The 27,522-nt window shown below is 41.3% G+C and overlaps 1 protein-coding gene across 6 annotated transcripts in view; it reads right to left on the minus strand.

The window, feature by feature from the left end:
* Window positions 1-27,522, minus strand: part of hivep3a (HIVEP zinc finger 3a) — a 46,116-nt gene that overhangs the window by 17,784 nt on the left and 810 nt on the right. For 4 of the 6 annotated variants that reach the window (XM_069516380.1, XM_069516382.1, XM_020090448.2 and 1 more), the window contains exons 2-4: window positions 21,749-21,909; window positions 9,500-9,536; window positions 444-4,558 (exon numbers count right to left, since the gene is read on the minus strand). In XM_069516380.1, coding sequence (XP_069372481.1) covers window positions 444-4,244 — 3,801 coding nt within the window. In that variant the 5' untranslated portion in view covers window positions 4,245-4,558; window positions 9,500-9,536; window positions 21,749-21,909. Of the gene's footprint in view, window positions 1-443; window positions 4,559-9,499; window positions 9,537-21,748; window positions 21,910-26,676; window positions 27,485-27,522 lie in introns of those variants that run through there. The other 2 variants (XM_020090451.2, XM_020090453.2) reach the window with 2 other exon arrangements.

Here is a 27,522-nt window from a genome sequence, read left to right on the forward strand (position 1 = left end):
TGGGCAAATTCACCAATTCTGCTCCAGCATGCCCAGGGAGACAAAAATTGGGAATTCTCATTGAACGTTGTATTTTATAGCATTTGTTAAAGCACATCTTTGTCCTTTGTGTGTCATGGTTGCTTGTTTGTGTACTCAGCTCAAAAAACATTTTAGTTCCATCAAAGTTAAATCATAGTTAAGTATCTTTTTTGCCAATGGAATTAAACAAAAACATAACCTTTCAATGCCAAACCACCAGTTGCCGAAACCTTTACACTTCACCATTGGAAAAAAAGAAGAAGACACTATGCTAATCTACCAACTTCATACTCAATTTAACCTGAATTTGGGGACTACAGGAATTCTTAACTTTGAGGCAGTATAAACTCTTTCAGTGCTCCACATGTTTTTACATTATAATATAGATAGAAAGACAATTGTAATCAGAGGTTAGTAATTACCTCAGTGGAGCATAGCCTTTTGTTGTCCTCTTGATCCATTGACTCAGTTGTCCTGACTGACATGGTGGCTATAGTGTAGATAGAGGGACTGAGCCTCTGCTTGCAGTGCACCAGAGAGAGAGCTGTTTTGCTGGAGAGGCCAGGAGGGTTGGGATTATAGCTGCTAGTGGACCACGATGAGTACACTGAGGGCCTCTGCTCATCCAGGGTAGAAGGGTTTGGTTTGATGTAGTTCAAATAGCACCAGCTATTACAGGTACTGGGCAGCAGACTGGGGAATGAAGGTCCAACATGTGTGATGGGAGAACAAACACCTGGTGGACACGGTTGATTATCTTGTTCCTGACCACATGGGTCCACTGATGCCTTGTCAACAAATCCCACTACCCTCGCTTCCTCTTCTTCTTTTACACGTTTCTGCTGCTGTTGTGACTCAGGGGGGAGCTCTATACTGTTTGAAGGGGACAGCATGCGCTTGTTGCCCCCTGAGCCTGATAACCTTAGGCCATCATCAGACCAGAACTGATAATCTGGATTTGTGTCCCTGTGGTTTCTGTACTCAGCTACGGGAATACCTACATTCACGGAAACGGCATCGACTGCCTTCTGGTACCTCAGAGATATAGACTGAGACAATGTAGTGTATATGGCACATGCTGGGGATAGGAAGTCTGTTTGGAGACGCACTGCTACTGATGGAGATGCGACCGGCCTCAGTAATTCTAGGCTAGAAGTGATGTGAGGAACAGAGTGTTGACTGTGGGAGAGACTTACTCTAGTGTCTGAGTAATTGTCATGCTGTGAGGGAATCTCTAGCTTTAGCCCTGTAGACATGGGGAGGTAGCGAGCTCTGGCTGCCCCTGATGGTCCGTGTGCGAGATAGGGCTGTGGTGCTTGAGGAGAGGGCTGCTCTGTTTGGATGTGTGAGGTCTCCTCTTTTACAGTATTTACAGAAGGAACATGACTATATAAGAGTTCTGTGCTGCCTGTTAACTGAATATTTTGACCAAGTTTCCACTGAGTAGCTGGAGAACGCAAGAGTGTGTCACCAGAAACAGGAGAAGTGGGTGGCTTACTGCAGCACAAAGAGGTTGGGTTTGCTTGAGCAGATGTGCTAGTTGTGACGCGTTCAGGACTATGGCTTGGTATGTTGCACTGGTCCTCCTCCTCCTCATCTGGATCTCTGATAGCAGTGTGTCTCATTAGGAGACACTTTCTTCTTTCCCTCCAGCCAACTGCAGTGCGCTCAGGGGACAGACAGCTGTAGTCAAAAGACTTACTGCGCGTCTCAGCCATTAGGACACTTGGTTGGGGGTCATGAGGTGCCTGCTCAGATGCTGAACGCCTCATCTCTCTGTGCTGATGCACTCCAGGCACCGTGAGCATGTGAGGAGCTCTGGATCTCCTCAGTGGTGATGATGTTGCTGTCTCCATGTCTGGTCTATTTGACTCCTCAAACGATGTTGAACGACTGGATGCATAGGATGCACTACTCTCTTGACTAGGGCTACGGGGCAGAGATACTGAGTCAAAACTCGATTCCCCTGAGGACTGGGCGACCTCAGCAAGACGTAAGCGCTTTTTCTTTGGAGGAAGTTTTTCAATTGGGAGCTGGGCCAGAGATGAGCTTCTCTGGGGCCACTGAAATTCATCAGGCTTCTCCAAAGGCTTTGCTATGGGGGCTGGCTCTACAGAGGTCAACGTTCTCAAGTTGGAATCCTCTGTCACCAGTATTTCTGGAACTTTGTGTTGCCGGACCAGTTTTCGTGTGGACAGTTTTGTTGACTGTTGTTGGGGTAGTTTCTGAGGCGGTAGTTGACATTCTTCATGATGTGTAGAGTCTTTTGTTGCCTCGGGGCCTTGATTCTCATTGCACAAAGATTCTTGTTTTTCGAATGAACTAGTATGTTGAATTACTGAACAAGTTTGCAAAGTAGGTCTTCTGGGGCCCTCATAAGCTACACTGCTGTCGTCCTCACACTGTCCGGACAAGAGGGCAGGAGAGGGTAATGAAGGAGAGGAAGGGTCATCGAATTCAAAACTCTCCTCTTTCCTCCTCTTGCGCACAGTTGAAGCTCCTGCTCTGACTGCATGGTTAATTAACTGTGAGAACGCCATTTGACTAATGACAACCTCATTTCTGGGATGATGTGCTAAGCACAGGCTTTGCTTGTGTTTCTTATAACCTTCCCAATCTTTGCACCCAGTGCCACAGGCCTCACACTCATATGGCTGGGGTTGACTTGGCTTGTGGTCAGGCACAGTGGTTATGCTGTCAGGGTAAAATAAATGAGAACCCTCTTGTTCCTCTTTTGTAAGTTCAGCACCAAGTGGGATTTCAATAGCGGGCTGCCGTCTTAGCATTCCATAACGACGGGCTGCCCTTATTTCAGAAGGCTGCCTTTCATCAAAGGACTGACTTTGGCGAAATTTACTGGAGCCAACACTGGAGGTATCAAATGAACTAGCTGCAGATGGCATTGAGTGACTTCTCACCAGAGGAGCAGTGGATGTTTGGCCAGGTGGCTGCTGATGATAAAATTTTTCACATGGGACTCCCATGGTAATGGAGCCACTGTTTTTATAGCCAGGATCTCCAGCTTTAGGGCTATGAATAAGTTGTTCTTTAACAGATGAAGTCTTTTGAGTTTCTGAACTATTCTTTCTAGAGAGCGAGAATCTTCTTGGTTTTACACTGTCAATTTTACTAGTGTCCACCACTGCCTCATTGATGGTGATGAGTTTGGTAATATGGTCAATGACCTGCTTCTTGGGCACTGTGAATGGGATGCTTTTTTCCTTCTGATCTGAGGGCTGCTGGTTATGATGACGAGACATCCTCTGTAGGTGTCCAAGACGTCCGTATTTGCCAAGGATGATCTCTGCATAGCTTTTGGCACTTGTGTTGGGGGGACTGTCCTGTGACTGCTCAGTACTTTCAGAGCGAGAGAAATAGCCAGATTCTGTACTGCCTTTACTGCCTAAAAGAGATGAAGTCTTTTCATCCGATGAATCTTGAGGAGCATATTTTCCTCTACTTAGACGCAGTGCTAATCTCTTTTTTACTGCATAGGACTCATCACTTACTGAAGTGCAATCTTTGGCCTTGTCTGTTTCATGACTCTTCATTGAGGCTACACTGCTTTGTGTTTCAGTAAGGGAAGAAGTGGATGATAGCTGTCTGGTTTCATCTTCGGACTCAGTGACTTGCTCCTCTAGATTTCTTGGCTCCCCAAGTGCCAGACCTGCCTTCACCCTGTGGGTATGCGATTTGCGATGTTTGTACAGGTTACTCTTGGTTTTAAAAGAGAAACCACATGGGGCACAGGGATAGGGTCTTTCTCCTGTGTGGGAGCGAATATGTTTCTGTAGGACACTAGGTTTTGCACATGCCCGGCCACAGTAAGTGCAGACATATTTTCCTGGTCTCTGAGGCTTACGCTCTCGTTTTTGTTTTGGAGTGCTGTCTTGGCTTTCTTCTTTAGATTGGGTTTGGTCAACTTCTAGTTTGTCACCTGGAACTGGGGTTCCTTTTGTTTCTGTTGTTGCTTCATTTTTGTGTTCCAGCACTGTATCTGAGTTAGTGCTTTGCCGCTGATGCCTGAGACGCTTACGCTCAGGATGCTGTCTTCTGGACTGTTTGGGTTGCTGTTGCATGCCATGGGGCTTTGGGGAGCTTGTTTGCTGTTGGGGCTGGGAGGGAGACTTAGGCTGCCGGCCACGGTGAGGAGATTCAGGTTGACAATGTTCTTGACCTTCGGACTGCTCCCCAGTCGTCAGGCTACTATGCAAGGTCTCCATAAAATGGGAGGACAGCCTCAAGTAGACAAGTGGGGCCGCTTAATGTTACTGAATTCCTTCAAATTATATCCACTTCAGTTGATGGTCATGTTTCATAATTTTCACTTGCGTTACTAAAGTGTTACTCCTTGACAGAAGAGTGATACCATCAAATGAAAAATGGTGGCAAAAGGCAATTTAGCTGTGATATGTCATTCGCTTTGGAGGAGGTCCGCTGCCATGCTGACCTCAAGCATCCCATCATAGAGCAGTCAGCCAGTCACACAGATGAATCAGTGGAAGATATGAATCTTCTGTCTTCTCAACATTAAGATCTGTGAAAACAAACAACTCATTATATGGAATAGTGTATATAGCTCAGTTACAGATTTACAGATAACCCTTTCTAAATATGGATATTTATGTTTCATGTCTTACATAATAACTGTATGTGTCATAACATCCAGCCTCCACGTGCCCCTGGCTGCTGAATACTTTGAAATTGAGACAGTTTATGTAATATTTTGGTACAAAAATATAAAAGCATGCAGCAAGTTAAAATGATTTCTGTGAACATTTCCCGGGAGAGGAAATATGTAACAGTAATTGCAATTACTATGACACAAACATTTGAATAACAGAATCATTTGAAAGTCTCCTGGTCTTCAGTGCTTCTAATCCACCATACATTATTCATGTCAAAGCCATGGTCAACAATGTGTTCCTGTTGGACAGCAGCACATTACATATCACAACCTCTCCCCGTAATATGAGTCAGATCTTCCTGCTGCAAAAAGACCAAAAAAAATTATCCTGTTTGGGGAGGGAGTTACATCATTCCCAGCAGTAAATAAAAATGACACATCTATTACCTTGTTCCTCATTAAATCTAGTTGTCATAGAAGCACTTTTTTTTAGGTCTTCACTTCAAGTTTTCTTGACATAATTAATTACCCAGGGATACTGTGGCATCATGTGAACCTGGCAGTGTCTTAACATACTCTAATAAATGCTGCATGTTTAACACGTTATGCCAGCAAATACCACTGTCTGATGGTGTTACATGACAATATTACAGCATTACAGCACTACTACTACTGAATGGCTCTACCTGCTTCATTACTTTATGGCACACATGGATCCTTTTCCCTGATAGACTGTGATTGTAGATGTTTAGAAGGCCAAGCTTAAAGAAGACTGCATATACAAGGTGACTGAATAGAGATGCTGAAGAAAACTCCCATGTGTGTTTTTTGAGGCAGCATAAAGAAACAGTAAACAAGGCATCCCACGCACTGACCAGCTGGTTTCAACACCCACATTCTGGACAGCAAAGGTGCTGAATTATTTCAAATTTACTGATAACAGGTTGATAAACGTCTTTGGTTTAACTTGTGGGAAGTGTATACATAAGATATAAGATAAATACTGAACCAATACTTTTCTAAATAAGAAAAAGCAGGTATAAGATGTGATGTCCATAGTTTGCAAGAGAACATTCAAATGTCACAGCACCAGATCTCTTGCAGTGAGACTACTAAGTGCTATGTAGGTCAGACAGGTAGTGTAACTAGACTAAGAGCTTTTTCAGAGACTCAGGCGTCTTTATTGAAAATAACGCTTTAGATCTCAGACTGACACATTGAGAGAATACCCTGCATAAGGGTGACAATGACTGGACTGAAATACATTGCAGATGTAGCCCATGCTCAGAAATGGCACATAAAACCAAGCAACATCATGCAATGCATCTCTGAATTTACAATTGTTAGTGTGTCACACTTGTATAGAGAGAACTAAAGAGTGTTCATTTACACCTCTCATCGTGCAAATGAACCTGCAGCACCTTCATCTACATGGATCCTTTTTCCCCATGTCCTTGGCTCTCAGCCTCTGTGATTCTCCCAGGCTGAGCCGTTGTAAGGCTTATGAAGAGCACATGTCTAGGTGTAATGTTCTCAGTGTTAAAGTTAGACAGCTGCTTGCTTGGCTAAATCACTGCTTATTTAATGAGGACAGATGTTCAAAGTTTTCTACTGCAACAATTGATCAAAAATCTGTACATGTCACCTTAAAGGAAAACTCCAACTCCTCAAGGTTACATCAAAGTGTGTTTACAAGGGTTGGGGACTTCTACTACACACACTTTGTGGCTCTAGAGGGAACTGAGTGAAGTCTGATAAATGTCCTCAAGTCACCTCAATGGAGTCAGCATTAGTTCAGGCTGAAGACGACAAGTTGAAATAGACAATAAAGTAAATACATGTAGAGGTTTAGCATTAAAAAAATTAGCACGTTTAATGAAGTGGATTTAAGGTAAAAAATAAAAGATAAAAACTCAGATTTTGCTGCATCCATTTTTTAGTCGCTCTGTCTTACTGCAGTGCTAAAAGGGTAGATAACTCCTTTAACCCAAATCAGCACGCTTTCCAAAAAACAATAGGCCTTTATCTGACACATAATAATTGTTCCATTTAAGTATTTCAGTAAGACATGCCAGTGAGTAAGAGTGCTCATCAGCAGCTTCATGGAATTAATGGAATGCAGCCATCATTAGTTTAACTAATTATACCTGTGCTTTTCTGGCCCATGAACATTAGCCTAGAGCCAGTCTATAGAGAAAATAAAACTGTTGATTGGGTCTAACTGGGCTTCAGGCAGTGATGTGTGCCGCACTGAATTTAGTCTATAAACTGGCTACTAACATCTGTAAATAGGCAACTAAAGTAACCTATGAACCTGAATAAAATCAGTTTCAAATCAATCTTCATTAGAATAATCTACTTTTTACAGTCCCTTTTACTGTGAATATGTGACGCTTTAACCCTGCTAGTCTAGTGTGGCCAGAGCATGTGCAACAAGATGTCTGAATTTCAGACTTAAAGACAGTGTCCAGACAGAGCTGGACAATATAAAAACATATACACAAGAAGCGCCAAATGGAGGTGAAATACTTTGGGACAAATCTCCAAAAGCATTTATCAAGACATCGCCAACTATCTGCAAAAATGTCTGAAATGAAACCAGCCTCACTATGACATTTATGATGAAGTTACCATTCAATTCTTTGCATGCCCAATTTGGTATGTCTCATTTTTACACTGGGAGTCTCAATGCGTCTGTGTGTAAATAGAGTGGAATGAAGGCTGCAGCTCCTGAAATCACAGACATATCTCCGCACATATTTGCAGATTGCTGTATGCATTTGAGGATCTGCCACGGCAGAAGCGTAGCAAAAGTCATGTGTAAAATAACAGGCAATTGAGAGGCTGCCTGAGCAGAAACTGATGACTTGAAGCACAAAACAGCCATTAATACACCCATTAATCTCAATGTATGTTTGTCTACACATTTACAGATATCAATACACCTGCAAATATGAATACATATTTGCAGATCTCATATTTGCAAATCCAATTACACACACACAGATTTTTAAATAAAGATTTGAGTTTACACATTTGGAGATTCTTTTACACGTTCATAAAACTGATTACACACAGACGATTTGAGACTAGTATTTTTGTCAATAGTTTTGCTACAATAATGGCCCAATACACTGCGCCCTCTACACTAAAAAAAACATTTAACTGCTTTGTATTTCATTCTTAATGTGAACATTGATATTTTAATGATGCACTGGGTTAGAGGGCTCCTTGTGCCGTGCATTTACCACAGCATAAGTCTAATCTCTTTGTTTTCTAAGCATAACTGGTGTTATAACTGGGAAAAAAGACCAAGCAATCCATTGATGAATCCATGATGGAATCGAATTAGCAGCTTGTCAATAGGAAATCAATTCATTTCAGAAATCCGTTACTCAACATAACACTACAAATAGTGTGTGCATACACTTACAATCTGCAGAATGCACCTTCCAATTAAGCTAAATACAACTGTTTTATATAAATGTATGAAATGCTGCATCCATTCACACACCACACAGAAGGAGAATATTGTATAAATGGCTTTTTAAAAATCTGTTGAATTTCCTTTCTCACACAAATGGGCACCCAGCGGTGGTTCCTATGGTAACGGCCCTAAACCATGTGGTGGCAGATGGAAGGAGAGCTGGAGGGCTAAATTTATCTTCCAGCATCCTCACCGACTACAGAGAGAGAGAGAGAGAGAGGAAGAGAGGGAGGCGGGCAAAGGTGCCTCCCTCCTAGAAGCTACAGCTTTTTGTAGAGGGAACGGCACACATCTCAAAAGAAAATCAATACTTTGGGAGTCTTGAATTTGTACTATACCCACATAGTCCTCCATTCTTCCAGGGGGGAACAGGAAGGAAATGCACACACCAGGATGACAAAGAACTCTGGACCAATCTCCATGACAATGCAAGCTACCTAATTCTCAACAAACCATCTAAAATCACTTGTTTCAACTCTTCACTTTGTTTTACTATTCAACTACAATGTTGCAGCATGTCAGAAAACTAAAATACAACATATCTTTGTATGAAATGTGCATTTTACAGTTCTAAAGTGAGGTTGTATCTAAACACTGGCATTAAAAGCATCGATGTTGGATCAAAAAGTGGAGATTTCATTGGCAGTTTTGAAATATAACGTCATCTTGCAGACTTGTCTGACCTAAGCAACACCTTGAACACCCTCATTTGTTGTTGTGGTTCCATCTTCTCATCAGCTGAGCATTAGCGATGCTGTTAATTCCAAGAGCGCAGCTTCATCAGCAGCCTGATAGCGGCGCTCTCATGGGGACAGAGAAGGAGAGCCCTCTGGGAGTCAGTGCATGCACAGTCACCCCTCTGTGTGTGCGCGTGCATGTGTGTGTGTGTGTGTGAGCCTCGAGAGCGCTCAGGAGGACATGCCAGGCATAGGAGGTTGGATGCACAACACAGGGAGCTCATTCACTCCTTGTCCGCGCTGTGAGCGTTACTACATACACAGCCCACGAGCCGCTCACTATATGCACTCTCCCTCTCCTTCATTCACACACACAAACACACACACACACACACACATACAAAAACACAGCAGCACAAACCCCTTCCCTGCAGAAGCTGCGCTGTCTGAATATGTTTAAAAAAATTCAGCTCATTTCAAATGTGTACGTCGCTCTGAGTATGATTCCACAAATGACTCGTATTTTCCACCATTCACTGGCTCATTGATGGAGCTGCCTTTTGCAATAACAAAGACCTGAATGGAGAAAACCCCCCGTTCCTCACATCACGTCACTATCATCACCTCACACACATCAAAATCACTGCAGATGACAAAAAAAATATATATCAATGGATTTTTTTTTACCTGGTTGCAGGTGGTGTTGTCCTCCTGTTGTGAATGACTGGAAACAGGGAGAGCAGGGACAGTCAGAGAGAGGTGAAGGGAAGGAGAGACAAAAAAGGATGAATGAGAGTGATGGTGAAAAGAGAGTGTCGGCTCTACGTGCACTGGGCTGACAAACAGGTAGCTAAGTATATTATGCGTATGAATGAGGAGGAGGGTACACACTCTGCCTGTCTATCTCCACCTCTTTCATACACCCCCCCCTTTAGTGTCTCTCTTTCAGGTCAAAGTGAAGTAGCAGCTCCTTATTTGGAAGTTGACGTAAGCTTGTGTTTCTTTTGGCAGCGATCTCGGGCTGCACAGCTGGCAGAGCGGTGAGAGGTAGAGGGGCAGAGTGAGTGGTCGGTGTTTTAATTTGACTGGGAGAGGGAGTAGAGGGGGTTACTTCATATTTTTAAAACACAGTTTACCCATTCAGGTCCATTTTCCAGCATAGGTGGAGAGCTTTTGCTGCTGCATTCAAAGAAAGCCCTGGAAAATCTGAAAACATATAAGCATGGAAAAAAAAAATAGGGGCACAGGCTTTTTAAGAGCAGCTCTGGAGAATGTCCCCACACACCACAGTGCAAGTGTTCATGCTCCTGCCAGGGGTCCGGCTGAAACGAGTCCAGGCAACTCTGACATCACCCTCCGCTCTTTCATGCCATGGGGTTTTTTTCCCCTCGCCGCCAACTGATTTTTTTCAGAAGGCTCAGAGCTTGAAGATATGTGGAGCATTGAGGGAATACCAGCCGGTGGGATGAAGGCAGGCGGTCAGCCGCTCATCTGGCTGGGCGTGAAAAGTGGAAGCTGAGAGGGAAATGGAAGAGAGCCCAGGGTGCCCATCCTGCACCAGGCAACAGAGAGTCCTTGTGACACGGGACTAGAAATAGTGTGTGAAAGCAATAGAATATTGAAGTTTTAGAATTAAGGCTGATAAATAGACAGCTTTATCCTTTATCCTTCTAATGTTTCCTTAGAAAACATTTGAAAATTATCACGACCTAAGCAACACCTTGAACACCCTCATCTGTTGTGGTTCCATCTTCTCATCAGCTGAGCATTAGCGATGCTGTTAATTCCAAGAGTGCAGCTTCATCAGTAGCCTGATAGTGGCACTCTCATGGGGACAGAGAAGGAGAGCCCTCAGGGAAAAACCCTCTCTAAAACTTTTTCTTTAGTTACCATAATCATTATGTACAAAATAATCAACCTACATCCAGTGTGATTGTATGTAAATACATCCACAACATGCTTTTATGTGAGTTTTCAATTATAAATGCTAAAACATTCGATAAAAGTTGGAATGTGAAGGTTTTTATTCTTGGTTGAGGTAGACCATTGGAGTTTGGATAGACAGAAAATGCAACAAGGTCAAATGTAAACGACAAATAAATCATTACTGAAGCTTCCATTCCACTGAAGAGACATAAAATATCACCGGGGAAAACATCAGATCTGATGAGGAGAATGTCACCTTCCTTAAACCAACACAAACAACATCCATCACATTTCCACAGGGTTTTCATTAATTTAAAGTTTGACTGGTGCTATTCAAATTACTTTAGAATAGAATTCACTGGAGGATCAACACCACCAGTTGTTTATCTTGATGAGCCAACTCTTAATATTCACATGAGCTAACAGCAATGGAGGAAAATGTGCTGTAATTCACATTTGATGATTTTCTGAAAATTCATTTAAAATTGGCTTTTAATTTGGGTGGAAACCCAGCTACTTTTCATCAAAAAATTGAATCTAAAAATGAGTGTATATTGATATTTTTAACGATTCACACTACATCCAGTGTGATTGCTAGATAGCATTTGATCTCACAATGTTAAAATTACATTTACACCAGCTTTAAATAGCAGTAAATAAGAGGAAAACCACACACTTTTGTGTGTTTGTGTACTTTGGTGGTCGGGGATTACCCCATTGGCACTCCCAATTAAATAGAAATTCAATTGGTGATTATGTATATCTCACTTTTTATTGAACTAATATTGGATTTTGTGTAGTGTTATGATACAAAAAAAAAGAAACGTAAGTCTTTAAGAAGGTTGGTTGAAACCAATTTTAGCTTTTAATTCTGTGAGCTTCTAATGTTACACTAACTTTAGCAACTGTAGGTATTTACACTTATACATTAATGAACCTATAGGACCATCTTGTCTTTCTTGACAAATATAAAAAGACAAATTAAAGATTTCAGGGCTAGCAGACACGACAATGTCTCTGCATTACTTTTCTCATAATGTCTGATACTTTCAGCAGCCAAGACAAGCATTATTTAATGCAATACAATGTTTTTTTAACCTACTAATAAAGGCTTTAAAATCATCTTGATGGTACACAAACAGTTAATAGGGAATAGTGCATTTCTGCCATTGTCACAGTGTTCCCAGAAAACCTGGAATTGCACTATGTTACTGTGGTGTATGATTCAGGATTATTTAAAGTGAAACTTAAACTTTTTGACAAGAGCTAAGACATTCATTTGGCACACTCCAACTATCGTGTCAAGTAACGCGCCTAAAGTTGGTCTCCTTAAAGCTGTCTTCCTACTTTTGTCAACGTTTTGAATCTCAGCAATGAACAATACTACCTCCGGCACTACAGTATCACAATATAGTACTAATATTGCTTTAGAGGGTGTAGTAATAAAGTATGTTCCAAAAGTTGGATCTGACCTGTCCTATTTTCTTTTACCTTGGTCAGTTTACCACTCACATTTGTACAACTGAAATTTCAATAAAAACTAGACCAATGGGGGTGTTCCTAAACCTATGAGCGGTATTAATAAGTAACACAGAACATTTTTAACACTGCAAAACAATACTTTAATGTGAGCTGCAGAGTGCCCCCGCTCCTTCTTTGCAAGTATTTGGGTCCATCTAACATAGAAGATTAAACTGGTGCAAGACTGAATATTTTTTGCTTTACAGAAAAAACATCTCAAACAACGTGCCATTGAAGACAAATTACTGTTGACTGAGGTATAAATCTGCTGAAAATAAAGGTGGTTATTGCATTCAACATATTGTGGTTTGTTGTCAGATTTTTTGAGTACGACATGAAGACCAATATTGGCTGAGTAAATCGGTCTTACTCCACATGTCAGCCTTTCTGTAGGTGACAGAGCTGCCAGTGTTGAGCTGGTCCACAGGGGAGGTTTGCCTCTGTGCAGCTGAGTCTTGTCTGCGTGGCCTTGTCACACTGTGAATATCATGCTACCGCAGACACACATTTCCTCAACAGGAATTTTTCTCTTTGTTAGGAATTCAGGTCAAGAAAGAGAATGAAAACAACAAGATAAAAACTGTCCTCTTTTTTCCATGCCCAACACTGGGAATTCATTTTGTACCTGGAGCTACATAATACATTAACATTTAGCAGTGGCTGAATAGAAATGATGTCCTATTTTAAAAGATTCAGATGTAGAGAGTAAACCTTCCTGATTCCAGATTAGACACAATTTGAATAAGCAGGGTAAATGAAAAGCTTTTACTTCTAAAGCACTCACGACTGCTTTTCTGAAATCGAAAGCGTTTTGTTTGTATTGTTGTTTTCATTGACTATATAATAAGAAGAAGCTACATCCTTAACCCATCTTTTTATTTGCCACTACACCACTTATGTTATTGTGTGGACTTGCACAATTTATGAACGATCACATTTAAAACAGGTCAAGCTGTGCAGGAAATCTGTTTTCTTTTTGTCCATCTCATCATGATAGCATCACATATTTGAATGAAACTTATTTTTGCAATCAGGTCTGATTAAACATCTACCACACAGGCACACTTGTTTGAGTTATTATCAAAAAACATATTTTTGGGAAGTTTAACTTAGATTTGTCCCTATTTATTTATAAATATCAATATATCAACATAAGTTGAATATATTTGAAGGCAAGGGTCATGTGGGTTTATGTTAACTGGGTAATGTAATGCTAACCCTAACCCTGGTTGACAAATATGGATCAGCTCTATACCTGACACTCCAATTAACTTTTTGGAATTGATTTTATTCTATAAATCATCCAAAATGTACAGATACTCTGTTTTCCACTTATTTGATTTTGCACAAAGATTCTTAGACATAAAATATTCTACATTAAATTGCATTTTAAATGTGACATTTATTGTTTTTCTTTCTTGTTTAGTGTGTGTTTGGCCACTTGATGGCTGCACAGCACAGTAAACAATACACGCTATCACAAAGCTGATATACGCAGCAGATTTTCACATCCACCAGACACAGAGTAACGTGTGTTGTCTTGTCAAGTCATGTGCTCTGACACACAAAAAAGGAGCAACGGTATCAATGAGAACTTCCTTATAATCAAAACTATATTAGCTATTTATGAAGTAATATATAAAATAGAGGCACTTATTTTATATTCATATATTTATATTAACTGCAGATTTAAAAGAGAGTTGAACAAAAAACACACAATTGAACTGATTGGGTGGAACCGATGCATGAAACTCTTACTCTTTTAGCAACCACTTTTCTCAATGCCATTATTAACACACTATGGCTAGTATTTTCATATAGTATAGAATGAATCATGTGTACACTTTAAAATTATAAAAAGAAACCGTGAAAAAATAAAGTACCTTTACAGGAGAGTGTTTTAACTGTAGACATCACTCAAGCCTACCCCCACAGTACCACGATGAAATCATTCCTCTGCCATGAAGTCTGACTGACTCTCTGTGGTAAGAGATGGACCTCCATCATACTGGAGGACGATAACAGTGACCAGTCAGTGTCTGATTTGACCTAAAAGGCCAATAATAGCAAAAAAGGGTGTGACCCAGGCTAGAACGAGGGGGTTTCTGGGCACGGTACCAGTAAAGAAGAAAGAGAAACCACAGACAGCGTCCACCTCAGCATCCCAGCAGATCACGTATTCACATATGGCCCTGAACACCACAGAGACAGCAGCGTCTGTCACTGCAGCTGTCTGTGTACAGTACAGGATGGTGTTCTTCTTTATGGGCACGGAAATGGATTATCACTGTTTAACTTGTGGGCCGACTGCGTGTTTCATGTGAAACACACCTCTGCCCGTGTAGACTGTCGATTCCAAGAGAGCATAGAAGAATAAGGGCTTTCTTCATGTATGTAGCTGACTGTTAAAATAACAGTGTCTACCTTTTTGCATGTGTGTATATGTGTGTAAACCCAGCCGATAAATCCTAACATATAACCACAGCTCCCCTTGCCCCCCACCAGACGACCAGCCACAGACAGACCAGAGACCCCCCCTCCCCACATCACCATACATCTACCGACCAGAAAGGAACAGATGACCCTCTCAACCAGAACCTGCCTTCAGAAAACAGCAGTGTGACCACCACACAGTAAGCTACGATGTCACAATTCAGGGCGGGAAATAGTTCAATCTAAAAACTGTCTGAACGACAACCTGACTTCCCAACAGTAGACCATGTTGACAGATGTTGTGTCGGGCTCAGCTGTGGTGGGTGGAGCTGGTTCAAACCCTATTACCAAATGTTCCAATAACATACTAACTCCATGTATGTACAGTTGTACCTTTATGGACCAAAGAGGCCTGTGTATGTACGCAGGGTGAAATAATTAAAATATTGTGTTACTTTGCATGGTAATAAATTACCTGTTTTGAGGGATGTCTGGTTTTTATTTGCAACAGGTTTACTGCTCAGTGTGCCAAGGTGTGACTGATGGGGTTAAGGGCAAAACAATTCATTTTTGTTTATTTGTTGTTAAAAAATTAGCCCGTATGCCCAAAAAATGATTAACTAAGTTAAAAGTGGGGAAGGTGACCCATTAGCCAAATGGTTAGGGCACATACCACTCAGCAGCTGGACCCTGGTTAAACTCCCGGCCATTCGGATCATTTACTGCATGTCATTCCACCACTTTCTCACCCTGGGGTTCACGCTCTCCTTCACTGTGCTCCAAATTAAAGATAAAAAGTAATTAGAAAACTGGAGTCAGTGAATTGTGTCTCTGTTAAAAACCCAAGAGATATCAAATAGTAGTGATGTACCAACACTTGCCAAAAGTAAACAATATTTGGAATTCTTTAAGTACACCACCTCAAAATCTTAATAATCATAATCAAGATTTTTATTCAGAGCTGAGCAGCAGCCACTGATGTCATCCTGTGAAATGATCACATTACATAACTCTGCAGCTAAAGTGGAAACTGAGAACTGTGCAAAGGATTTTCTGTGATAACTGAGCAATTAAGGCAATAAAACATATCAATAATTGGCACAATGTACTTTTCATCAATAGCAATTTATCAAAGGTTAAAAAATGTCTGTTTGTCATTCTCTGCTCAAAAAGAGGAGTTTATAACGACAGCCTTCACTCAGGAGCAAAAATCAGTCTTTAAACTTGAAGAAAATAATAATACTGTGACATTTGTTGTGATAATTATTGATATAAACAGATTATAATTTTTGGGCCATATCACCCAGCCATAATTATTCCTACATTAATTGTTGTTTTAATCTAAAGTAACATTTTACCATCTATGAATGAGCTTTAGTCGGACAAATCAGCAATATTACCATTTCCTCACAGTTAGTGCAGACGCAGCAACTTCTAATATATGCTATCTGACAGTGATACACTTGTCTGATGGGACTTTGCGTTCTGTCAATAATATGATGTGCAGTTTTCTTTTTTTTTTACTGCATTTATACAGTGTAGAATGTTACTGTATGTATTTTATTTGTGACCACAGGCAATTAAGACAAATGCTGCCCTATTCTTGTCAGAATGAGAAGAAGCTAATGTGCATTATGGACACCAAAGCGTGAACCAATCTTTTAACAGTTTCAGTCAATCATGCTCCTGCATGGGTGGTCCACCACCAAAGCTCTATTTTGAGCCAGGAAAAAACCCTGCTTACAGGCCGCTGGAAGCTGTGCCAGACACTGGCTGATGTTGCTGCAGCTCCTTGGTCAACACAGGCTGATAAAAGTTGATTGAAGTATAGAAACACCACAAACAATTAGCTACATTCTGTATGTGATGAACAAATAGTGGCACAGTTAACAATAATAGTTCTGAACTAATTTTGCCATGAAAGTCACATATTTTCTGTTTGCCAGCATTCACGCGCAAACCCACACACATAACCAGACACGCATGCTCAATATTTCTTTTCTGCTCTTCAAACTTAACTCTCCCCAATGTATGTTATATAGCTAACCCAAGGGTAATCACTCTATAAATACAAATAGTTGCTATATTGATAGTTACAGTCAGAGACTCACTGACCACAGGTTCATTTACTGAAAAGTGGGAGGAAAATATGTAATTATAGCAGTAGCATACCAAATCAGGAACAAGGAAGGAGGTACAAAGAGCCATAGAATGGGAGCCATTGTGCAAGCAAAGTGAAAACAAGTCGAAAACGCTCAGAGGAAAAGCTAAATATAGGAAAAATGACCAGCCGCCTGCTATATCTGTCCCCACATCTAAGTTCGTCTGTGTCTGCGAGCGTTCGTGGTTTTAGGGTGTGAGTGTGGGTTTCGGTGTGGGTGCTGGCTGAAACAGTGACACTGTTTGCATACACTCATCACCATTATGATGACAGAATCCTGCTAAAGACTACACCTGTGGTTAAATGAATAACCTGCATCTCTTATGTCTGCGAAAATCTGTATTTCTGGGATTTGAACAATGAATTCATGGAGAATGAAAGCAAACAAAAATATCCATTCTTACTAACATAGAGAACTGGGGAAACATGCAGAACAGAATTCATGTGTGAGGTGTTGGATAAAAAAATATCAGTTCTGTAAAAGGAAATTCCCTCCAATGCTCTTTCGAAATCTTCTTTACACTTCTCCAGCTCCAGACTCTAAACTTGGTGACATCTAGGGATGTTTGCTTCCCTAATTTCAGCCTCTATCTCTTCTATTAAATGCAACTAATGTGAAAGATGTGATACAAGGTTATGAATTGTGTTTTTATACTATTTATAATACAATATTTACCTCTGCAACGATGGATATGTTTTGTCTGTGTGTGTATGTATTCGCTCTAGTGCCATTCTAGTTCAGTATTGATTCTGACACCACTTTATGTCACTTGCTAAAACTGAATTTCATAACAGTGCTGCTGTAACACTGCAAATTCCCCCATTGTGGGACTAATAAAGGATTATTCTATTTTATATTACTTATCAGCTTTTTTCAAATCTTTCGACTGCATCACATGGTGTTCACCATTGGATAGCATCTGCTTAGGTGAAAAGGCACGCCGCTTGGTGCTTAATGTCGTGACGGCAACAATCAGCTGTCATGTTAAAATGAGTTTGATTAGTTAGTGGTTGTGCTTCACTATTTCTTCAAATGCGATTGGATTGGTTGGTGCCTCCGCTGCCACATTAAAAGTTTAGCCTGGCTCAATACAGAACCACTGTGCAGTTTGGCAATGCATGACATTTCCCTATTCAAAGAGAATGAGCTGGATTTTGGTTAAAGCTTCCAACACATGAGAGTGAGTCCAGGGTGACTTCTCAGAATCATAGTGGCAACACTTTCTGTTTAGGAGGCAGCGGAATAAAGTGGAATATACTTGTTTTCTATTCATGAAAACTCTAATTGCATGGACTTGGAGCCCAACAGAGTTAATAACACTAATGGCTGGAGAGGTTGCTGTTGCTCAGCAAAAGTTACAAAGTGTTTCTTTAACTTGTCGTTAACATGTACAGAAAAGCTAGTTGTCTCAACAACTCCTTCTCCACAGCAACTCAGCAAATAACATAAACTGATGATGACTGTGTGACACAGTTGAAAGTTCTACAACTGAAGATTAAGTTAGTAAGTGCACTGATCTATCAGACTTTCATCTGGTCTGTACCAAAAGTACTGAGCTTCTATACCCAGCTCAAGCAACAGGCTTCGAATGAGAGTGCTTTGGCTTGGTAAGAGGAGACATTGGCCGAGGTCAAGATGTTTTGAACCAAATCACTCCGATATCAGAGCAGAGAGAGTCCACGGTGCATCAGTGCATGAAAAGAGCCGTGGAGAGAAGCTACATCAGAAAGCTAATGGAAACCAGTGAATAGCCGATAACAACCACATGCAAAGTCTTCACATGAGCCTGAATGTGTACAGCGGGCAGTAGCTCTGCATGATGTGATATAACTCAGATGGATCAATACTAACACTCTTGAGCCTAATGCATCTGGCTGAGCTGTGCGCTGGGTTAAGCGGGATACAGAGTATAAAAGTACATCCCAGCCTGCATTCATTTCAAGCAAAAAAAAAGAAAAAAGTCGCTGACCTTTTGTTCATCCACTTTATTAAGACACACTTCATTTCTGAAGCCAGCCATGCCAATTTTTGCAGGGAACACAACGAATCCATCCAATTTTTTTCCAAGTACTGTAAATGCAAATAATCTGCTTGGATCTCAAGATGATGTAATGCAGGGAGAGAGCAGCCATATGTTCTCTTATTTCACTGACAGTGAATCAACAGACAGGGATGAGGCAGTGTGCCAAACAGCCTGCCTGTCCAGGAATCTATATCCTCCACACATACAGACAAAGGCAAGCTATAGTGTTACTTGAGGCGATGATAATATTTTGACATAAACTCACGATGCAGAGCAGTGATTGAGATGTGGCTGCCGATGACACTCCGGTCTACCTGCAGGTAGCGGCTGAGTCAGCAGTATCTCTGCGTGAATCTAATAGTGCTGCAGTCTTTATCGCAGGAGGATCATGAAGAAAAGACATACTGTGGGACAAATCCAGGAAAATAGACACAACGGCTGTTACATAATACAAAAGCCTACATACAGTAGTTCTCTCTCTAGTCAGATAAAATCGACCTTGATTCACAATGTTAATGTCAGCAGGAGTAAGCAGAGGAGAGGAGGCAACATTGAGGTGTGGACGTAACTGTGGTGAGTGTCCACACACCATGCTAAAGTTACTGGAATCAATATCTTTACGTCCACAGTGGATCAAATAGCTGTGTGTAATATGAAAGACACGTGCTAAGTGACCCACAGAGAATTATGAGCAACTCAGCAGTCAGCGTTGTTGGTGGTTTGGTGTTCTCTGATTGTGTTTTCAGCAACAGGCAGCGCTTTGCAATGAACAGGTCTATGACAAACACACAGCACACTACCTGACTAGACTGCACACAGACAGGCAGACACATAGACAGACAGAGGTAGTGACGAGCAGGTGAACATGAAGCAGCTAAAGAGACTTTTCCCAGGAATTGGTGGAGCTAAAAGAAGAGTACATTTTCAACTTGCACTCATCAGCTGGAAACAAACAAGACTCTGAATGACTGAGAATGTTGCTTCATGTCTGCTGGGATGGTAAGGAGGCTACAAATTTCACCATGAGATCTTTATACAGTCATATGTCGATGTGTTTATAGCTCATCATAACATAATGAGCTGCCTAAATACCAGCCGCGCTCATACTACCACTTTCAAAAGGTTTTGAGTCTAAAATACACGGTAACAGGGAAATAAGGCCTGGTTTGGACCTGTTTCACAGCATACATTTTACCTGTCACAGAAGGTTAAACACTGGGGTCAATAAGGGCTCAGCTTCATTATGTGTGATGTCAATGACCAAGAGCCTGGGATTGCTATTGCTTTAAATCGGGTATTTTTTTGTGTACTGTACCATGCTTCATAAAATGGCACATCAAAAATATAGGACCTGGAGCGGATAGAACCAGTAGGTGATTTGTTAATTTTTACGGAGGGATATTCGGGCCATTCGGTCTCAACTTTAAAAAAAAAACTGTGGATCCTGTTATGTAGCCTGCACTTACTACAGGGTGCTCACCTGCTCACAAAACTATCTTGCATACACAGCACTCTCTCAAAGAGGGGATGGGGGATTGCTGAGAGTGGATGGTAAATTTGACAGGTTGTTTAAGGGGGCAGTATTTGTGTCAAATTTGTTTAAAGGGGATGGCCTCCTCCTACTACAAATTGCCTACATTAATTCATATCTGCGATGAATCTAATAAAGGATTTGTAATACAATTTGAATAGCTTGAATTAAATGTATTAAAGGAGCAAGCGCAGGGTTAGACATTAACTGGGGGGACATTTTGTGGCTTATCTGCATGTGTGCACGTGTGTGTCTGTGTGCATTTGCAAAGGTGATTTGTGAATGAGAACTGCAGCTGACAGGCCTTCTGCCTGACAGGCTGCTCTCTCCACAGGGGTCACAGAAACAAGAGGCCCTTCCACCTCGCAGCGCAACCCAAGCTGGGTCCATACGCTTGCCTCCAGGGTCACTGACGGCATCCAACCCCTTCCAGCAGAGGGCTGCAGTGCGGCCAAAGGCAGAACAACTAGCAGTGAGCATGCACATGCTCTGATTCCCATGCACATTTATACACACACATTGCATGTAAACACGACACTTAACACCCAACGTCACGTCGTTCAAAACACACACGTGCAAGATCTTCAGCCAACACGTTTTCCTGTGTACAAGCACAGGGAAAAGCAAATGCGTATGCAAGGATGTAAACACACACAGACACACACATGCAAGTGCGTCCTTTCATTAACAAGGATGAGAGTCAATTTCCGCTCCCGTCGTTTTTTGGCTGGTTGCTGGCAGGGAGGAAATCTGTTCGCTTATGGCAGATTTGACATTTCGGCTCCTGCCTCTGTGGCTGGGGGAAGTCCTCCTGATTAATGACCAGGACCCACCCTTGGGTCTTCCACTGCATGACTAGCTGGAATGTTGTTACCCTTATATGAATGTGCAGTCGCACGTGTTTATGTGTGATACACATCCTATAAGTTGCATGTGAGTGCTGGTTACATGACACATCTTAAATCATAAACGCAAGGTTTTGCACAAGAAATCTATGATTTATGGCTGCGGGAGTCGTTTAAAGTGAAAGATTTTCCTTTTCCATGTTCAGGGCAAGGACATGGAGTTTGATGATATATTGCACTGGGAAGAGATTTCTGTTCCAATTAGAGAAATGCAAGTTCAGCATGGTGCACTGTAACCACTGTAAGAAATGGTGTACGGTCATTTCCTACTTCCTATTTAAACTGCACTTGGTGATCACAATAAGTACTGTGACATCCTGAACTGGCCTCTTAAGAGCAAGAGGATGCTCACAATCAAACTGACTCTGTTTACTGGTAGAAGAACCCTTTAGAGTTTATAAATTAAAAACTAGGACTGAGAGAGAAGTCACTTACCTTCTCTACCGATTACTGTCTGAAGAGGGAGCGTGATCGTTGGATTGTCATTAACAGAAAGTTAGAGATACTATCTGGAGCATCCCCACGATTCAGTCAGACATCACAAAGGTGTGGGTGATGGGGTTTTAGACACTGTTCCAACATCTGACACCGACCCCCTATGGATAGGGGGAAAAATAGTATTAATTAAGTACAAACATTTGAGATTGACAAACTTTAAACTAATGATACAGAGCCGTTATAATGACATGATAAATATCTGAATGCATCATTTTAGTCATTAATACATTTTCACGTTGTCCTCAAAGGGGCCGCTTTGGCAAAGTTATGAAGGACGACGACACATTTTCCCTCTGTAAACACATTTCCAATCCCTCACCACACTTTATGTTTCAGCGTGGTTCCGACCTTATGTTTACTTGGCGAATTCTCCCATTGCTAAGTGCCTGGAGAACATCAGTGAAGCTACAGCGATACAAGTGCCCTCACATTTCACCTGCTACCGAGGACACTGTAATGAGTGACACCTGAGGGATGAGGCACCCGCCGGTGACTCCATAAGAATAAGCTGTATGAATATCAATGTTGTCCTTTTTCAGGCTCCGCTGCCCTTCACTGAACAGAGGGACCTTTGACAGGGCCTTTGCAAAATCCAAGAGAGTATGCAGTTTTATAATGCAGCAGCACGCTGTGGGACATCTAGGACACATTCGGAGACTCTGAGCACCACATAAATGTTTATCATACCACCACTGTGTGTGTTACGAGCCGGGCAGAGTTAACTTTGAGAATGGTTACCCTTTGAGCAGTGTTGCTAATGCCCAGTGTCAAAAACACACTTACGCCATTCTGGCTCCAGTGGCAAACACAGTGAAAGCCATTTGGGCTTCGGGCCTATCAGTGCCACAATAAGGCCATTATGCTCCCACTTTAGCACCCATGAAACATTAAGCTCATTAGGGGGAGATTCTAACCTACAGGGATCCATAACAAACGAACAGGATTACAATGTCCATAAAGGCTGTGATGATGGTTTTGTTCATGCTTGATATGCATAGAGCTGGGTAAGTTGCTATGGATTAAAGTGCTGGCACGCTGCATTTCAGCAGTTAATAATAATAATAATAATAATAACAATAATAATAATCATAATAATGATAATACATTATATTTCTATAGCATCTTCTATCTAAGAAAAGAAGCTCAACATGCTTGATAATCACATGAAAATAAATATATATAACATTTAAACAGTCTTCAGGATAAAATGATATAATTCAGATAACATAAATCAATAAATAAAACCCAAAATGGTGATTAAAATAAAGTTAGATGAAATATTTCTGAGACGGATAATACATATTTTAATGTAGCAGTGCAGCAAGGTGTGGAATCCAATACGCATTGGGGATGGACTGAGCGATATGTTATCAATATAAATTATAAACATTTTCATATCAGTCGGTCGGTTGTGGTTTTAAACAGACAAAAACTTGATAAGCAATATTCATATCCATATTGGAGAATATCTATATGAATGCTGCCATCTTGAATATTTGGAGCCAGTCTGTGAGTCGGTCTCAGCTGTCAATCGTGATGTTTCCCCCCATTTTTATAATATCAAATAACAAAATAAAATCAGACATAATGTAAAAATGAGTAGTTGAACATAAATGATTTTGACAAGAACTATCGTAAATGTAAGAAGCCATCTTTGACAAAATTTGGTTGATATGTACTTTGACTTTGGTCTGTGTCCCACCTTTTAGCATGGAGCAGGCAGGATTTATGACCTTCACTGCAGCCAGCCATCAGGTGCCGATCAAGACTCTTTGGCTTTACTTTTGGGGAGCTGCCATCATGTTGACTATGAGTCTACAAGTTGTATCGCAAATCACTCATTCACTAACGCCTACTTCACTATATAGGGACTTCTATGTAGAGGACTACAGTATATAGTGAGCTCATGGGCAAAAGGAAAAAAAACAACAACACTGCACTTAATACTTTTAGGTAATAGACACATTGAATATCCATCTTTAAGTAAACAAAATAAACTTGTTTGCTGCAGTTTCTGCTGTGATTCACTGCTTTGCTCTTATTTACATTTGTACATGGTCAACAGGTCGCACTGTTCCTGCTGCCCTCTCTCCTCACTCTCTGCCACAAGCACAATGCATTGTGGTATATATTGCTCGGTTTGTGACCATTGGTTGTACACTACCTTTCATGATGCATTTTGGGACACGATGAGTCCACTATATAGGGAAACAAAATTTCACGAAACATTCGAACGTCACAACAAAAATGCAAACTGAGTGATTTCGGTCGCAGCCATGGTCGATATTGTTTGATTTTTTTTCTTCTTCTTTTAAAGATTCAGTGTGTAGAATTGATTGATATCTAGAGGTGAAGTTTCATGTTGCAGCTGAATACTCCTCATCTCACCCTCCCCTTCCAAACATGAAAGAGAACCTGTGGTGAACTTCAGTTGTCATGAAAACTCAAAAGGTTTTAGTTTGTCCAGTTTGGACGACAGTAAAAAACATGGCAGCCTCCACAGAGAGGACCCCCCCCTCCATGTAAATATAGTTTTCAGATATAAAGAGCATATTCTATGGTAAAGAAAACAACAATTCATACAATTTAGATGAAACACACCAGTGACAACACTAGGATTACTTTATATTCAATTTCTGCCAAAAATTCCTTTCACCTAAATCTTACACACTGGACCTTTAATTTCTGGCTGATTAGACACAAGAAGTGCATTGCTGCCTCCTGCTGGCTAAAAATGATAACATTTGATCTTGGCAGGCAGCAATGATGTAGCCTGTGGAAAGGATCCTATCATAAGTGGTCATGGGAGACACACAAAGAGACAAATTCTGCTGTCAGGTGTGAACTGACACACTTAGGGCTGTCCTGTCATGGCCCGATCACCCAAGACGCATGTTAATGTCATGTCTGGTCAGCAGCCTGGTACATGCTCATGTCTTTCACGCTTCCACACCTGCATTACAACACCAGCTTTTCGCTATGAGATAACAGCACAATCCCAATGTCATATTCAAGGTTATTTTTTCAGACTTTAGAAAGCTCCTCCAGGACTACAGCAGACACTACACGCACACAGAAAAGTACTCCTCATGTTGAGCTCACTGATCTGGTGTTAAACTGCCCCCTAAATGTGTATATATTCATGTTACAACTGACAGATTTATGACGTAAGGAACGTGTTCAGTTTCAAAAATGATGCGTAATGCTATCAAAGGGTACATGAGGTCAATGTTCCCCTCACCAGCAATCCTGCGACAACAAATGACAGTCTCTGCTTCCTGCGGGTGAGTGATTGATGCAGGTACACAGCATCACACCCGACTGCTGGAGCACACAGTCGTGGAGTGTTATGTCCCCTCTGTGCATCCTTCCTAAGGTGAAGGACAACACCAGGGAGAGGAAAAATGATAATAAACGACCACACTCACAGATACTGTCTTTTTCCACAGGTCCTTTGGGGATAGAAATTCCCCGTCAAGGACACAGTGTGACAACGGAATGACAAATATCTGACCCCGTCAATGCGCAGTGAGACAGCAGGACAACATGACACACACAGAGAGGCAGACTGGGGTTCGAGTTAAATGATGACAGCACTTCATGTGGTTCAACGATTAAGATTGTACTGTACAACGGTCATGATAGAGAAGTCGCTTCACCCTGGACTGAGTTGTGTGCATCTGTTTCTCATTAGTGCCTCCTGTCACCATGTTTCCCTTCAGATACAAAGAAGATGAGAATACACGGTCATAACAAGTGGTGTTGTGTTCACACTAATATCAGCCGTGCAGGTGATCAATAAAAACTCAAAGCATGCTGATTGACCTATTAGTCATAAGGTAGAATTGTTTTTATCATCGAGCATTTAATTATTTACCAAGTAAAAAATGTGAAATATTTAACATTTATACATTTTATTTGCATGTAAATTAATGTTACTATGTTATGTATCTGTGCAAGTTTGCATGAAACAAGCTGATATTAGAGATTTGTTTAAATGTGTTTAAAAGGCTTGATAACATTGCTTAAAACACACACATCTTGAATGTTAGGTTGAACATAATTCTAATATTTGGTCCTTTTGTCTGTTTTTTATCATTGCAAACTGAATATATATGACTCTCTGACGGTTGGTCAGAAAAAAAACTGTCTGAAGAGGGCACCTTGGGCTCCAGCAACCCCTGATGAGCATTTTACTACAGATGTTTTAAAGACTTGCATTTTGGTTTTTTTAAACGCTTTTGAAAATAATTGTTCCAGCGCCATTCTTGCCCCTCCCTCCCAAAACTGGTAGCATGAAGACATCCAAATATATCATACAGATTAAATATACGCATCAAGAGTTATTGCTTCACTGCACGGACACGTGTGTGCGTGCAGAGAACAAAAGATATTCCAATAAACCAGTCTTGTCCACTTGAGCAGATGAAAAACAGAAAGTGTCCTATTGTGTTAAGTGTTTTGCAGCAGAGCAATGTTGCCAGCACCACAGCTGTCCTCAGATGCCCTCCAATCCAGCGCGCCTCATTGCAATGAGGAGTGTGTCAGCGCTGCAGAGTTGTAATGTTCACTCGGTCATTTCCTGCCTCTGTGTAGACACATTCTCACACACACACATATTTATTCTTATATCATTTCAACTGGGACGGGAACAAAAAAACCGTCACTCATGTCTAAATTCACTTTAGCACGATGGGACGTTAAAGCTTATCCACTTGGCCACGTCACTGACAACCAAAATCAAGCCACAAATTTAAGCCCAGTAGTGATTATGTAATGTTATCGGCGATTAGATCCCGCGGACCCAAATAAGTAAGCAAATAAATAAATAAGCAGAATCCGCCCAGAACGGGACTGTTTCTCACGCATGATGTCATGTTGGCTGCGTTGCAGGCAGGTTACGCAGCGATGTCCGAGCAGCAGGGAGGCGGTGTGCAGCTGCTGGAGTCCACGGCTTTCTCCTTCTGTTGCATGTGGTGGAGAAAAAAGGCGACGCCGAGTTCCTTTATAATAATCATGCATTTAGGACTAAATATGCTCCTCAGCCTAGGGCGTATACTTAAAAACAAGACGAACTGTATCTCCTGAAGACTGAAGGTCAAGGTGTACGTTCGGCGTTGGCAAATTGAGTAAATGAGGAGCTTAAGCTCTGTGATCTTCCACCGAACTTGAAGTATGCATGGACGATATGAAATTGGCAAATAGAGGTAGTGTGATAGCCGAACAACAAAAGCAACATTTGCTTTTAAAAAGCACATTCAGTCGAGTTCTTAACGTGCATGCACGCTTGCAGACGGTTGAGTAAATATAAAACGGTCATATTTTTCAAGGAGTCTGGTTTTCACACAATCGGGGTCGCTGGCATCACGCTGATGTAGCACAGTGTAACGCAACTGACAATAACCACGAGCCACTAGACAGGATACACACCTATATATATGTGTGTGTGAAAATAAAAGCTACATGTGAGGGGTTTTTAATGAGTGTAACAGGCGCTAGCTGCTGTTGTGAGACACAAAAACACCTGCAGAGCTGCGTTCCCAAACCACAGCGCCAATTGTGCTGTGTGACATCGACTGACAAATCACTGATGTGATGTAGAAGCAGTTTTACTACACAATGCAACATAGCGGAACACACACACACACACACACACACACACACACACACACACACACACACACACACACACACACAGTTGTGGTACTATC

The sequence above is a fragment of the Paralichthys olivaceus genome, chromosome 20 (genome assembly GCF_024713975.1).
Source record: "Paralichthys olivaceus isolate ysfri-2021 chromosome 20, ASM2471397v2, whole genome shotgun sequence".
In the NCBI taxonomy this organism is placed as follows: Eukaryota; Metazoa; Chordata; class Actinopteri; order Pleuronectiformes; family Paralichthyidae; genus Paralichthys; species Paralichthys olivaceus.